This window comes from Odontesthes bonariensis, chromosome 16 (genome assembly GCF_027942865.1).
Source record: "Odontesthes bonariensis isolate fOdoBon6 chromosome 16, fOdoBon6.hap1, whole genome shotgun sequence".
Classification (NCBI taxonomy): domain Eukaryota; kingdom Metazoa; phylum Chordata; class Actinopteri; order Atheriniformes; family Atherinopsidae; genus Odontesthes; species Odontesthes bonariensis.
In genome coordinates this window covers 30,704,287-30,719,692 of record NC_134521.1, presented here as the reverse complement: position 1 = coordinate 30,719,692, position 15,406 = coordinate 30,704,287, and the positions used below count along the sequence as shown (strand labels likewise).

At 40.1% G+C, this 15,406-nt stretch overlaps 1 protein-coding gene across 3 annotated transcripts; it reads right to left on the bottom strand.

Moving 5' to 3' along the window:
* Positions 1-130: 130 nt before the first annotated feature.
* Positions 131-14,969, bottom strand: LOC142401471 (uncharacterized). 3 transcript variants are annotated; one of them, XM_075486911.1, is made up of 14 exons: positions 14,827-14,969; positions 13,845-14,706; positions 7,023-7,089; positions 6,822-6,947; positions 6,298-6,399; positions 5,985-6,101; positions 2,868-3,083; positions 2,390-2,530; positions 2,211-2,273; positions 2,020-2,077; positions 1,709-1,834; positions 1,503-1,617; positions 701-852; positions 131-551 (listed from the first exon to the last, which is right to left on the bottom strand). In XM_075486911.1, the coding sequence occupies exons 2-14, from the start codon at positions 14,364-14,366 to the stop codon at positions 425-427; spliced, it is 1,932 nt and encodes a 643-aa protein (XP_075343026.1). In that variant the 5' UTR covers positions 14,367-14,706; positions 14,827-14,969; the 3' UTR covers positions 131-424. The 3 variants fall into 3 exon arrangements, with proteins under 3 accessions (XP_075343026.1, XP_075343027.1, XP_075343028.1); XM_075486912.1 differs by lacking the exon at positions 2,868-3,083 and having other exon boundaries at positions 5,967-6,101; XM_075486913.1 differs by lacking the exon at positions 2,868-3,083.
* Between the last annotated feature and the right edge of the window lie 437 nt (positions 14,970-15,406).

Genomic DNA, 15,406 nt, shown 5'->3' with positions numbered 1-15,406 from the left:
TTTTATTTGCTTGAATTGTATCTTTGTAGTGTCTTGAGATGACATTTGTTGTGATTTGGTGTTACATAAATAAAACTGATCTGAATGATCGCTCATGTTAACAGACACTGACTCATCAACAAGAACAATGTTCACTTTTTGTACATATGGATACATTTTTTACTGATTTAACAATTATACAATCAAACCTCTATTTTGTAACATTACAACCACACACATGACAACACATGTCATAGAAAAGTGCATTTTAAGAATCATTAGTTCTATTTAAATGCTGAAGCAAGTGGGGGAATTGATGAACACACACACAGTATAAAACTCATCAACACATGAATGAGCACCAAAAACTGCTGTTTCCAAGGCAGAATTTGTGTTTCTTTGTGGTTCACAATGTGCTGACTTCGTAAACTACTCTGATGAAGAGTTATTCAAATTTCTTCAGGTGGTTGTAGAGGGACTGGACATATGTAAACACACACATGGGGTCTGGCTTGTGCCCCATATCTAACATGTCATCCACCTCGATCAGACGCAGACAATCAGCCTGCTCCCTGAAACAGAAAGATATCATCACTGAAATACACCAGAACAAAATTAAAAACAGTGAAATGAGCTCCTTAAACCGAGGGCATTCTAATCCACAATACAGTGGTACAGACTAAATGGTCAGTTTCATCCAGGTCAGTTTCAGCTGGCTTACTCTGCTGTGGTGAAGGCCAGCTCCAAGTTGTGTTTGCGGTTTGCCGGATCCAGTGTGTTGTAATCAAACTCGAGAGGGAAGAAAGAGTGGACCAGAGCACAGAAGGACATCCCATCACTCCAGCTGGACGAGAAGTTCTGGATGTCAATGTTCTGAGGAAAAGATGATGAGGAGTTGCTTGGTTAAAAAATGTAATGCATTCCTCTTTTCAGTCCTTTATTCACTGTCCACTTTACTTCTTAAAGCAAAGCTGGCAGCTTTTCCGTCTCTGTGGAGCAGTATTGAAAATTAATGCTAAGATGCCATAGGGAGTCTATAGTGTTCCAAGTTGGATGCTTGATGGGATAAAGGATATAAAAATGTGCTTTTATTCTTGTTTTTTTTCTAGGTTAAAATGTTGGTGGACATTTTCAGTCATTCTGGTAATGGTAATCCTAATCAGTGCGTGAGCAGAAGTAAACTGAAGGACTTATTTTCTTGGCTCTTTAAGATGTTTGATCTCTTATCTCTCTTATCTAAAAGGTTTCTTCAGTTTTAACCGACTAACAGAAAGCTTTAGGCTTATAAGCCTGAAACTTTTCACAGGGAAACTGTGAAACTTTAAAGGCAAGTGGCGCAGTTGCCTTTCATTCAAGCACTTAAGAGGACTATAAAGTCTTTAAAACGAACAAACAAAAAAAAAAAGGGAAAAGTTTCAACAAACTTGCTCAATCTGCTAAAGATGGTGAGATGACAAGAACAAAAGCCCCAAAGCAATTAGGACATTTATGACAAAGCAGAAATGTATAACCCATAGACTGACCTGATAGCCGATGGTTTTTGAGCGACACCATTCCAGGAGAATTTGTTTTATACCACTGGCACTGGAAACTCCAAAACTCTGGGAGCGCTTCAGTTTAGGTTTGGAATCCTTTAGCCTGTTTGGGGAGAAATGCGACAGATTTTATGGCAAAATCCATACTGTGGAACGAAGAATCGATTATGAGGAAATATTTTGAACAAACTTACTTCATAGGCTCTGAGTTCATCCTTTCAAAAAGAGCCCGTTTAGCTTGAGCCCCATTGGAGCGGGGAAGCGTTTGAGATTTCATCAAATCCTGCTTAAACTCAAGCCCACCTGGCTTGTTCGATTTTCTGTGGAGAAAAAGTGAAAAGCAAAGTCAAGCATCAGACTAAGCTTTTTCATCTTTTGAAGGCAAATGGTAATGCATTTGGACTCTCCAACAAAAAAATAATCCAACCACAGTCATTGTTATGTTGGTTTCACGTTCACTTACTGTCTAAGAATAAAAATAAATTAATAAATGGCCATAACTTACTTGTCCAAATTGGGAGAGAATCCAGAAGTAATAATTGATTTAGAGGGAAGTAACTTTTCTGTAGAGAGACAGTTAGAGAAGCTTGGAGTGAACAAGTGGGGCAGCGTGAAAGAGAGGCATTAAAAAAAGAAGAAATCACAACAACAAAAGATAAGAAAGTATCATTTTAAAAGCAGTTGACATGATCATACCTGCAGACTGAGGAAAGCTTACACTTCTCTTTAAACTGGGACTTGGTGTCTTGAGAATTGGTGCTGAATCGTTGTTACAAAAAAAAAAGAATATATGTATAAAAAAATTTAAAAAAGAATGAAAATGCCCATTACAACACTATAAGAATAAAAAATGAGGGATTCTTGGTCAGACTCACCCCTCTTAAAGGGATATTCCCCAGGTTTTACTGTTGGCTCCATTGATGGTGGAAGACTCTGAGACTGAGCTGCAGCCGACGATGTAGACTCTGCATTCGGTTTGGCCGAGAGAGGGAAGTGGGACTTGGGTTCACTAATGTCTAAACAAAATAGAAATTAATCACACATTTTAAACTGAGGGATTTAAGACCATTTTTAAACCATTTTCTAACGTTAATGAAACATTTAAGAAAATTCAAATCAAAAATCGCAAAATTGAAAAACTTCAAATTGTATATTTACACTACATTACATTACGGTCATTTTGCAGACGCTTTTATCCAAAGCGACTTACAATAAGTGTGTTCCACATCGGTAGGCAAAAGATCTTCAGGCCACAAAAAATCATTTCATTGAATCAAGTGCATTTCCTTCCAAAACCAAACAGCTAAGAGCATAACGAGTGCTAGAGTAAGTGCAGTATATCACTGTACACACCATGTCTGAATGGATATTCACTTCGCTTTATCGTCGGTGACTCTGGTACTGAAGGATTGGGTGCTGAAGTAAGAGCCTGATTAGGTTTTGATGCAGCAGGAGCCTCAGAGCTGCTTTTGGTTACAGCTGTGAGGGGGAGATGGGGCAAAGCCTGAGATACAGGATCTATCTGCTCCTGGCACGGCTGGGACCTCAGTTCCTTTGCTATAGATCTGCCTGCACAAGTGGAAATGGAAGAGTTAACTTGAAAACCGAAGGTGGAAAGAAAATGGACACATTCCGTCACAAAAAAGAAAATGTGTTACGGATGAGCGAAAGAACATCTTTATGTGCTTTGTTGATGGCTAATTTCATGTCCTGGAGAGTTCAGGTTTGATGGGGTGCTGAACTGTGTTAGGACGTCATGTTCTTGCAAGATTTTGTCTTGATGGCAGAGCTTTTTAATCACATTATTTATTAATTTGTTTTGTTATCAAACAGTGCTTTGTTTATTTGTTGTGTTTTTCTATTCGGCCAGTGTGACACTAGAATTGACTAATTTTAGTATAAATAAAGTGTGCCTGTTTCCATCTATCCATCCATAAAACCATCCATCCATTCATCTTTAAAGGGGAAGTTCGTTTTTTTTTTAAACCTGGACCTTATTTCTGGCATAAAATACGTTAATCTACTCACTGATAACAGTTAACAGAAAGTCGGCGTCCTTCGGACAATATTTAGATTACTCGAGATCCGCGTATATCCATATAATACAGCCTCTAAATAAGGCATTATCTGTCCTTATTTCGCCAATACTTTAACCCGAATGAATGAATGAACGCGTACGATTCCACTGTTAGTTCAGAGCTGCCGTGTTATTGTTATTAGGGGCTATAGGGGGGCTTTCTACACACGCGTCTACTAGGATGACGTCATCGACGCGCGCCGCTGCAGCACAGCTATTCCTATTCCTTATTCCATGCATGTTAGGTTCATTTGTGTCCCTAAAATTGTCCTTTGGAGTGAGTGCGAGCGTGTGTGGGATTGTTTGTCTCTGTGTGGCCCTGTGATGGACTGGCCAGAGCTAAAGAGCAAGACAGAGTTGCGACACGCTTTGATGTCACCGCTGGCTGTCACGTGGTTCATGTAAGTCTCAATAGTTCCAAACGTCACAGCGCTGTCAGTCAGTTTTAACGGGTTTTAGCGGGACAGAGCACAAAATCTACAACTTTAACATTTACGACGCAATTTTCGGTAAATATTGACCAATAATGTGCATTGATTACTACACTGACGATGTATTTTATCAACGTTTTTCTTTTTTGGAGTGGCAGAGACACATTTATCACCGTTTTAAATCGTAGAGGGTACCCCTGCATGCTAGCAGAGGACAGCTATACCTTTTCCTCCTTTATACTTAAACATGCCAGTGGTCCAGCTTACCTTCAGATCTACATCCTTCAACAGAGCATGATATTACTGTCTGTTCCCAGGATTTACTCCTGTTGTACCAAAGACCCCATCTGTAGATGTAATTCAGTCTGTCTGTTCTCTCTGGTGTCAGATGGAAAAAGAGCTGAGTGGCAAAGCTGAGCTGAATAAATTATTTTAAAGAAGCTTTAAATGACTTGGAGGGATATATGTGGCTGTAGATGCTTTGACTGATGAGCCGGGATGAATTCTTCTTTTCTGTAGAAGACATAATTATTTTATATGTCAATTTTTTGATTTTCATGTGAACTGAATACATGCATCTGTAACCCGGTTTATTGTGCTTCAAGCCAGAAAACTATTGTAAATTATGAATTAATTGATTAAAATATGAATTAAAAAACTTTTTTCCCAGTTTAAACTATATTAAATGACCAAATAAATGTGTCAGTTGTGCAAAAAAACTCCCAAAAAACCCCAGATTTCAACCAAACATTTTATTATGAAATGTCATCATGGAAAATGTAAAACAAGCCTCAATAAAGATTATTTTACTGCTATTAATACTGTTGGGTAGTTTAATCTGCAACAATGAACTGTATTTGATCAAATGTAAGGGTTTGGACATTGTAGAAATGTGCTGAAGTCCTAATGAGGGTTGATCCGTGGCAGCATGACAGCAGCGACCACCACATCTGCTGACCACCCTGACAACAACAGAGAAACAATTCATTATCACAGCTGTGAAGTCATGCTGAAAAAAACTTACTTAATTAATTAAAGACCAGTCAGCTACTGCCTCACAATGCCCCAAAAAATTTTGTAATTTCATCAATTTACCGGAGAAAATACTTCAGAAATACCAAAAATGTTAAATGTATTATTTAGTAATGTTTTAAAAGGTAACAACCAAAACAACTTTACATAATGTCACCTGACAATAAAAAGTAAATGGACTTTGAAATTATCCCATTAATTACCTCACGTTAGCCTCCGTTTCCAACCTTTCATCCATAACATTTTTAACATCAACATCGACATTTCATGCAAACCGAATGTACAAATAACGATGTCTAAAAGTATACTTCTGATTGCTAATGCTCAAAAATGTAAAAAAAAAAAACGTTTAAAATGCTGTTATTTCATTAACTTACCATTAATTGTTCTTGACGAGCAATTGAGATCAACGGAGCTGCGTCTCTTGTTTGGAACTATTGACATCTCCATTACCAGGAAGTGTCGTCCGCCATTTTTTACAACGGGAGTCAATGGGAGTGTCGTAACTCTATAGCTCTGGGCCTGGCAACCTGTCCAGGGTGTACCCCGCCTCTCGCCCGATGACCGGTGGGATAGGCTCCAGGCTCCTTATGGTGAACTGACTTCATACAGCTTCTAAAAATGTCCTTTCTATTTGTAAAAGCAGGTCCAAAACTAAAAAGACAAGGGGAACCAGGCCAAAAAAAAAGCTGGAACGTTAGAAGGGTTTTTTGCGCTATAAATGTATAAAAGTATCTGTTGGACCAGCCAACCAGTTAAAACCTCCGATTTTCTGACTGAGAACAGAAGGCATACAGAGTGATCTCGACTTACAGTGGACCAAATAATTGCAATCATTTTTAGCAGGAGTTTATGGGATTAATTCCTCTCTATGATCTGTAGTGCACAAAAAGAAACAGATTTCTGACTGACCCGTCAATAAATCCCCACCTGTTGCCTTAGGTGCCAACGCTGGAGACTGTGCTGGTTTGGCAGAAAGCAGTCCCTCTGAACTGGGTTTAGATGTCATGGAAGTGACGGGATGATGTGGCCACATTTCAAGAGCATCTGAAAAAGTACCAAAACAATAAATGACTGCGATGTCTGATAATGTCAGTGTAGATTCGCCACGCAGGATGACAATACCAACATAACAGTTTAACTTTTAAAATGACTTTTGCTTTCCAAAAAGAAAAAAACGGTTGTTTAATTAACAGAAAAACCCACAGCTAGGACCCACAGCAGATAAAGATTCTCAGCTCACCACATTTTGTATTGGATTCCATTGCTTTTAATTGAGATTCTTTTGCTGCTTTTGCAGTGAGAGGAAGATGTGGTTTGGTCAGAGGATCTGATTCTTCATGGTCTGCAAGGAAAACAACATAGTCCTTCATCCACATAAATCAGGCAACCACAGTAATGCCACAGCAGTTTTTTACACATTACTGCTCAACAATCAGTATCGCAGATAACTTAAAGCTCCAGTGTTAATGATGAAGCAAACAGCAGCTTGTACAAACATGTTCAACAGTAAATGAAGATTTATGGAACAGAAGAGAAATATTACAAGTCATATTAATGTTGCCACAAATCTCTAAAAAGAACTGAGCACTAGCATTATGGTCACATCTGAATAGAATTTGATACGTTGTCTTTAAGGTGCTGTACACAATTGTATCATGCTTATCATCAGATCTCGACACCAGAAGGAAAATTAGAACGCAACGCAGGTCATTTGGCTAAGGCCAAAATGTGAACTAATGAAGGATGAGGAGGACATGTACAGACCAGGCAAGCTGGGGGTTTCCATGGCAGAGGACTCTGGATTTTGTTTGGTGATGGCAGTCAGGGGTCGGTGGGACTGCAGAGGAGCTTCAGCAGTTTGGGCTACATCAGAGTTTACTGAGGTGTTTTCTGTTAAAACCAAACCCAAGCATTAAGTGAGGTCTGCCAAGTGCATTGTATAAAACTGGAGGAGCAGCTGCCCACCTTGCAGTTTGGGATTCTCTTGTGCAGTTGTGGCTTCGTGGGTGACATCTCCTTTGTCATCAGTGCCCTTTACATTAAAAAGTAAAATACTCAGTGTGTAATTTGAATATTTAAGTCAGTGTTGTCTCATGAATAAAACAATGACATCCACAGATCTGCGGGGTTATTCATCCCCTGAGAATGACAGACCAAGTTACTGGGGGGGGGATCAATGACTGATGTACAAAATGGGTACAATGAGCTCAGGATGGACATTTATACACACTCATCACAGACAACATAGTCACGGAATTATTGAGCCTCCATTTACTTCACAGAAAAGTTCTGTTTCCATAACAGAGCGACTCCACGGTAGAAGTCTTTAAAGCTGCAGTCTGCAACTCTTTTTCAAGCATAATGCCTGGAACTGTCCGGGGATTCTGAAAGTAGTACATTAAATACCCCAATACAAAAAAAATGAGTTCTCTAGGTCCCCTATATGTCCCGCTAGGTCCCTCCAAAGCCAGCAGGTTTGTTTACAAAATTGCAGATCGGACCGGTAAAAGATAACCAATCAGGTTTACGAGCTGGGCTCTGCTGCCTGTCAATCACCGATTGTGCACGCGCGATACAAGGTAGGCTCGTCCCCACGCTTATTTATCTGGACTATTGAACTTCATTACGGGCTAGTCTACTTACTGTGTCTTCCATGATCGCAAATGACAGGTGAGTTGATGAATGAGGAGCCGTGTACGCGAATCTGGCGTGCACGTAGACGTGCACGAGTTCTCATGTGTTTTGAAGGGGCGGGACAGGAAGTTGAATAACTTTTTATTTTTTGGTTAAAAAATAAGCATTTCTTGCATTTTGCGACTACGGAGGTCACCGTTTTCAACTTCAAGCGTTCTGATAGATCATGTAAACTCTTAAAATGCCAAAAATTAGGACTTTACGTATGACAACAACAAATCCTGCAGACTGCAGCTTTAATAGAAAAAGCTGAATTTTGTGTATACGTTTTATTCCAACAGAGTTTTATGAAAGGTAAAAAATATTCATTCTGTATTTACACTCAAAAACATTTCAGGAGAATCATTCCACAAGTTTTATGTTTGGGTCTTTTACTTAATTCTACAACCAATTTTGAGTGGTCGAGGCTATCATCAATAGGAACTGCAACTATATCAGAGTTTTATCTGTCATCTGTTTGCAGTCATTCTGAAAAATTCTGATCTTTGTTCTGAATACCTCTGAACATGATGGTGACTGCAAACTCAAAGTGGAACAAGGGGGCTTTATTCAAAACAGAGTTCAGAATTAGGTTTTTGTGTTATATAAAGACTTGAGTGTGGAATTATTCTTTTGCCACCTCTGGAATGAATTATATAAAAAAAAACAATTTGTGTCTGTGGCCAATTCTCCATCTTCCTCAGCAGCATCACTCTGAGTTGCTCATCAATGGTTCTTTAGCTGTTCAGACTACTGCATACTGTGGAGCTAAAGTCACTTTTAGATCTTTATCATTTTTCATGGTAAATCTGTTTCACTGTGTGAGTGATCTTCAGCTGTTAACAGCTGACAGCTTCTCTTTTTATGACAGCTGTGGCCAACAAACCCAGGATCCCACTGAGAGCTATTTTAGATTTTGCAATCAGCCCCTTTGCAAGAGTTTCCGCTGCACTCTTCTTACATCCCAATATAGCCCCAAATGGATGCTTTGGAAATCAGGGAGTTAGCTTGAGCAGTCCAAACAGCGCCTAAGTATATCAGCCTGAGGCTCGAGACTGTGTTCGCTACCTCACCCACCCCATTCAGCCTTTTTGCTTTCCAGAGAAACAGCATGGACTGGACGCCACCTGATAGAGCTATTGCTGTCAGTTCGTCAACCCGTCATCAGGTGGAGATTATCACCACAGTGATCTGTGGGCTCTATTGTAGCTGCTGTAGGATATCACAGTCTGACTGTCTGACCCTGGTAATCCCCACAACCCCTGGTAAATGCTTACCCCCACAGCAGTTTTAAGTCTGCCTTGGAAACATCCAAACATTCTCTGGTTGGATACAGGCAAACATACAAACACAGGCCTGTCCATCAGTTCAGAGGATGATTTCAGACAATGACCCCCCGCCGCCAGCTCATGGCAGATCTTGATGGTTAAACCCAGAATGAGACATTTACTAATTTGTTAAACTAATCTATTCTATATTCAAAATTAAAATATACTATTGTAATAATGTTATTGTAAAATCGACATGGAGACGCTTCCAGGGTGTGCCACATAGCTCTACTGGTTGAGCAGGCATTCCACATGCAGAGGCTGAACATCCCCATTGCAGCTGGGCCAGGTTTAAGTCCCAGCCCACAGCCTTTATTACACATCCTCCCCCACTCTTTCTGTCCACTTTCCTGTATCTACTGCCTGATTAAAAGGCCACTAGAACCGCAAAAGATATCAATCAAGCAAATTGACATAAATGTGGGTGCACCAAGAACTCCTGTCACCTTTGGTCATAAACGTTCCATTTTACACCCATCTCTTGGATGAACCCCTCCGTAAATGCCTGGTGTGCTCAGACTCTTTGGCTGATGGTCAAAAATGGCAAACAGAGAGAGATGCTCATGCTTCAGTTGAGGTGCCATACTTGTAACGTGACAGTCTTTATGCAAGCATGTTCAACAATGATGTCAGTCGTGATGTTGGAAATAACAGCAGAAAAACATCCCCAGCCTCACCAGAATATACACTGCCCGTCCCAAAATAAAATTCCTAGATGACAATGCCAGTGGATTCATCGGGCTCAAATTGTGAAAGAGTGGTTGAGGGAGCATAAGACATCATTTTCACACATGGATTGGTCTGTCACAGAGTCCAGACCGTAACCCCATTGAGAATCTTTGGGATGTGTTGGAGCAGCGGTCTGACTCTCCCACCATCCCCACTACATCTTGGCGAAAAAATTAATGAAACTCTGGACGGAAATTAATGTTGTGACAATGCAGAAGTTTATCGAAATGATGCCACAGCAATTACGTGCCGTAATCAGAGCTAAAGGCGGTCCAAAAAAAATATTAATGTGTGACTTTTTCTTTTGGAAAGGCAGTGTAGGCTATATCGTAAGTATTTGAAAGTTAAGCTGTGTAAAGAGAGGAAAATATTGTAACTGTACAATTTTGGAGTCCCTATCATGATAATGTTTTGCGCTGTGGCCCAGCGTAGCTATTTCACATTCTGTCATAGGTTTGAGAAAACCCTGGACTGAGATGGAGGGGCTTCTGTAAATTTAAAGAATTTTAATGCACAAAGAGCTTACAATAGAGAGAAAACCTCTGAGAGAACTATCACTCAGCCCTGGACTGACCCTTATCACCGTGAAGCCTTTCGTCTTCTTTCAGCTTATTGTTGTATGGATTTCTATCACTCCCTGTTCTTGGTGCACAAGCTAATAAAGCCCTCTGTGTGTTACTGCACAAAGTTAGCAGTTAACAGTGGAGCATTCAGCAGCCAAGGAGCCATATATTTCTCAGCTCTGTTGGATTTGCATTGTAAAGACTTAATAAATTGAAATTGAGTACTGACTTGTCAGAGATTTTCAAGAGATTGCTAGTCATACTAAATTTTGAGCCAACTTTGGAAAAGATGCAGCAAATTCCCAAATGAAAATTAAAAAAAAACACTTAGAGAACAGTTTCCTCTCAAAAGAATTTATTAAGCTATACCGTTTTGAAAAAAAAAAGGATTAAGATAGTTGAGAGTAGAATTAAAAGCAGTTGAGTGAGAACTATTTTACCTCGTCAATGACAGGGCAAAAAATAACTGACAAATCAGATGACTAGCTTAGTACCGGGGGTTTAATCTGTTGTATGTCAGAGTCGAGAGGGTGATGGTTGAGAAAAGACCAGGTGACTTCAGCGGAGAGGAATGTTGGCAGGGTGCATGTTTCGAGAGGACAGCTGGTTTCCTCTGTCATGGTGCAGACTGAGGGTTTTAATTGACAGCGACGTAGACGCAATTTAACTTTCCATTAGGAGACTTGAGACTCGGATTGGCTGGGAGGCAAAATTCTTGAGTGTTTAGGGAACATGGGTTTATTTATATACCTGTCTTTAGAGTGTGCATGTAAGTGACGTCTTGCAGTGCCACATAATATGTGTACAGACAACACTTATGAGGAATCTAATGGTTTAGTGTGCTAGTTTATCCTATAGTTCTGATTGTAGTCACTCAATTTTTTAGGCTTGAATTCACTGCATCAGTCCCTCCCTGCCCTCATTCATCCTGCAAATGGTGCATATTTAAGATAAGGCAGGACGTTGTAGTGCTGTTACAATAAGTGGAGAGCACGCAGAGGTTCAGAAGAGCTCCAGCTCACTCCCAAATCACAGACCCAAAAATACATGTGCCCTTTGGAGGACCTGCAGTTATAAAAGCAGGTCAAAAGCAGAAGAGTGCTAAGAATTGGGGTCGAGAGAGTTTTAAAAGTTTTAAAAGAATTTGTATTTGGTGGGTTTTTATGTAATGGACATATGCAGTGTGTTTTTTAAATTTCATATTTAATCTTTGATTTAACAGTATGCGATACAAACAGTGGCAGGGGATCCGAAGCCTGTAAAGCAGTGCCATCATGGTGAGGTCAGAGGTTAAAGATTTACTATAGCTGGGCTCCCCTTCCATAAGTCAAAGCCCAACTGATGTGTCCCCTGACATGAAATCAGTTTGGTTCATAAGAACATTTGCTCTCTTTCATGGTAAAGAGAGAAAGTGGCTTTCATATCACTATCAGGCTTATATGCAATCCTGTAAAATACCATTAGTGCTAAGGAACCTTTGACCAGGATCCAGTGGTTGAATGCTATAATGATCTGTTGTCAAATTGGGAAGGCTCAAGCAGTACATTCATACATATTTTGCCTGCTGAGGGTGGATAATCTTGTGTGAATTTGCTAAGGTAAAGTTAAGCTGCGCTGGAAGGAAGGTTAGATGTGGTCAAGTGTGCCCATCAGGACATACTACACTTAACAGTATTTATACCAAGCATGTACACAGAGCTGCCCAAGTTTATTGCCATGAAGTCATCCTGTAAAGCAGGGGAGCCTGACTAATACTAGATTTTGGATGCCAGTGCCAATAAAGATTCTTAGGGAGTAATAACTTTCAATATCAATGTATCAGCTTATCTAATTTCCTACAGATACATAGTTGAAATGAAAGGGAAAAATTAGGGGGTCATCTTTGAAATACCAATTCCAAAAGAAGTTGAAACACTGTTTAAATTGAAAATTAAAACAGAATGCAAAGATTTTCAAATCGTATCAACAAATATTTTACTTTTAATAGAAAATAGAAAACATATCAATTGTTGAAAGTAAAACTGTTGCCTATCTCATGAAAATTTCAGCTCAATTTGATGGCAGCAACATGTCTATAAAAATTTTGGCAACAAAGGGCTGGAAAAGTAAGCGGTGCTGAAAATAAACATATCGAGTAACATGATAAAACTAATTAGGTTAATTGGCAAAAGGTCAGTAATATGATTGGGCATAAAAAGAGCACCTTAGAGAGGCAGTGTCTCTCAGATGTAAAGATGGGCAGAAGTTCAGCAATCTGCAATAAACTGTCAACAAATTGTTGAGCAATTTAAGATTAGGATTCCTCAATGTAAAATTGCAAAAACTTGGAATATTCTACCACCTACAGTACTATATATTTGTGATATTCAAAATATTCAGAGTATCTGGACACATCTCTGTGCTGATATTCAGGCCCTCGGGCAGCACTGCATCAAAAACACTCATGATTCTGTTAGTGAAATCAGGAAAACTTCCAGAAATCATTATCTGAGAACACAGTTCACGGTGCCATCCACAAATGCAGGTTAAAGCACTATCATACAAAGGAGCCAAATGGGTGCACTGCTGTCTTCTCTGGACCAAAGATAATTTAAAATAGACTGAGGAAAAGTGGAAAACTGTTCTGTTGTCATATTGAAATTAGATATCAATATGGCCATGTCCCTCAGTCTAAAGAGGAAAGGGGCCAACTGACTTGTTATCTTCCCCCAGTTCAAAACACTGCCTCTCATTGGTATAGAAGTGTCACATCTCGAAAGGCACCATCAGTGCAGAACAGTTTACACAGATTTTAGCGCTCCCATCCAGAAAACATCTTTTCAGGGATGGCCTTGGATATTTCAGCAGGATGATGTCTAACCACATACTGCATATCAACAGCATGACTTAGTAGTAGAAGAGTCCAGGTGCTGAACTGAGCTGCCTGCAGTCCATGGTACCTATGATAGGCTCAAGCCCTTCCTTGTGATGCTGAATAGGTTAAAGTAGAAATGGAAAATAAATGAAGGAAGACTGAAATAAACTTGGGTGTCATGATTGATGACCAGTTCTCCCTCTCTTGCCATGTTGCATCTATCTCTTAGTCATATTACTTTGCACTTTACAACATCATAAAAAAAAAGGTTGTATCTGAAATCGGTACGCCATTCAACTCTTGGTAGAGGCCATGGTTATCTCTTGCCTCAACAACTGCAGTGCTTTTCAAACAGGTCTTCCAGCATGCACAGTGAAACCCCAGAATACAGCGGCATCTTTGGTGTTTAATCAACAAAAAAGGACACATGTTCATCCATTACTTGTTGTACTTCCCTGGCTATCCATGGCTGCCCAAATCAAACTCATTCAGTCTCGACCACGGCTTTTCTCTCAGGAACATGGTCTGGTACCGCAATCCCTTACATTACTTATTTTTTTGTAATGTTCATCTAGCTATTTTTAGTGGTCACTGATGACTCCATTATTTTGTACGTTTTAGAAGCAAATTAAATACTTACATTAATCTCTGCATGTCTCCTTGCTCTCCATGGAGGAGGGGCTGAGGTGTTGCTGGGGGCAGCAGTGGCAGCAGCAAGGCTTGATTCTCCACTTGACCCTGATGGTTCTGAATATGTGGAGGTGGACTGGTTGTTGTCTGATCCTGCAGAGTTTACCCGGCCCTTCTGTTCCTCCTGGGTCTTGGATTTTGTATATATGTGGCCATTTTCTATACCCTCCCTCTCGTTCTTCTTGATGTCAGGAGGATTCCTCTCGATCTTTAATCCAGCAAGACCCTCTACCAGACGACTGAGGGCCTCAAGCTTTGCTCTGAGCTGCAGGTTCTCCTCCTGCAGCTGGGTTACCGCCTCAGCCAGTGGTCTGTTGGAAATGCATAGCTCGTCGATCCTTTGCTCTATTCTCTGCTTAAAAGCACTTACGTCCACATGTACCTCACTCACAGCAGCTTGCAAGGTTGCCTGGAAATTAACAAGAGCCTTGTTTACCATTGCCTCCTGTGCTCCCTCTTTAGCTTCATCCATGACTTTTTGATGAATTTCAACCCTCTTTGTTTTTCAGTGAAATGAGCTGTGGGATGGCAAATTTGGAGCTCTGATGCAAAACCTTACAAATCGTATGTCTTACCCTTTCCACTCTCTGACGTCCTTGACTAAACTATCTTGTATTCTCTACTACTTCCTTCTAAATATGTTTCAAAGCGACCTGCCGTCTTCCATGCCAATTTTGAGCAACGTTGCAAGAGCCTTTTATAAGATGTCCAGGATTGCAGAAAGATTCCTTGGCAACAACTTTGTTACAGTCCCATCAAGCTGCATGGAGGACTTCTCTTAACATGCGTATTCTCTTACTCCTTCCTTTCATCTGTCAGAGCAAGGACACTTGTTGGAAAACTCATACACAATGACATTTTGGAAAACAGATTACGGACTGCATGCGCAGATCAATTTCTTATGTGGAGGTTGAGAAATTGATTAAACTAACCTTTCAAAGGAATCCAGCTGAAGTGGCAAACGTTTTCTTACCCATTCCTCTTTGACTGCACCTACTGCTGGACATTTAGCCCTGCTGTCCCTGCTCAGTGTGTTGTCTGAGCTATGAATGTCTCCTAAGCTTGGGTGCAACAGGTTGCCTCTGTATTTTGGGACATAAAGGGGGTGGGAGGAGATCAAATAGGGAGGAGGGGCCAGAATTATTCAAATGTTTTATCTCTCTTAGCGCCTTTTGTAAGAACTCAATTTAGAGGGTGAATGTGGTTACATGGGAATCAGTTTCAAGACATTCTGTGCCATCATGAAAATGAAGACCAAGTTTGTTTTGACATGACCAGAACACCGCAGAAGCTTGGTCTGATCAACATGAGAGATTTCCTGCTTGTAGAGAAAACAGAATGTGATATTTGATAAAATAACATACAACATAACTCTGTTTGCATAAAGTCAGTGTTTGTACTGATGAAAGCCAAACAAAAATGATATTTTTGGTGTACCAGTTTGAAATAAAAGAAAGACATGCACCCAGCACGTGAAACTGTGCCGGAAAAAAAATTTAGTGTCACATTTTA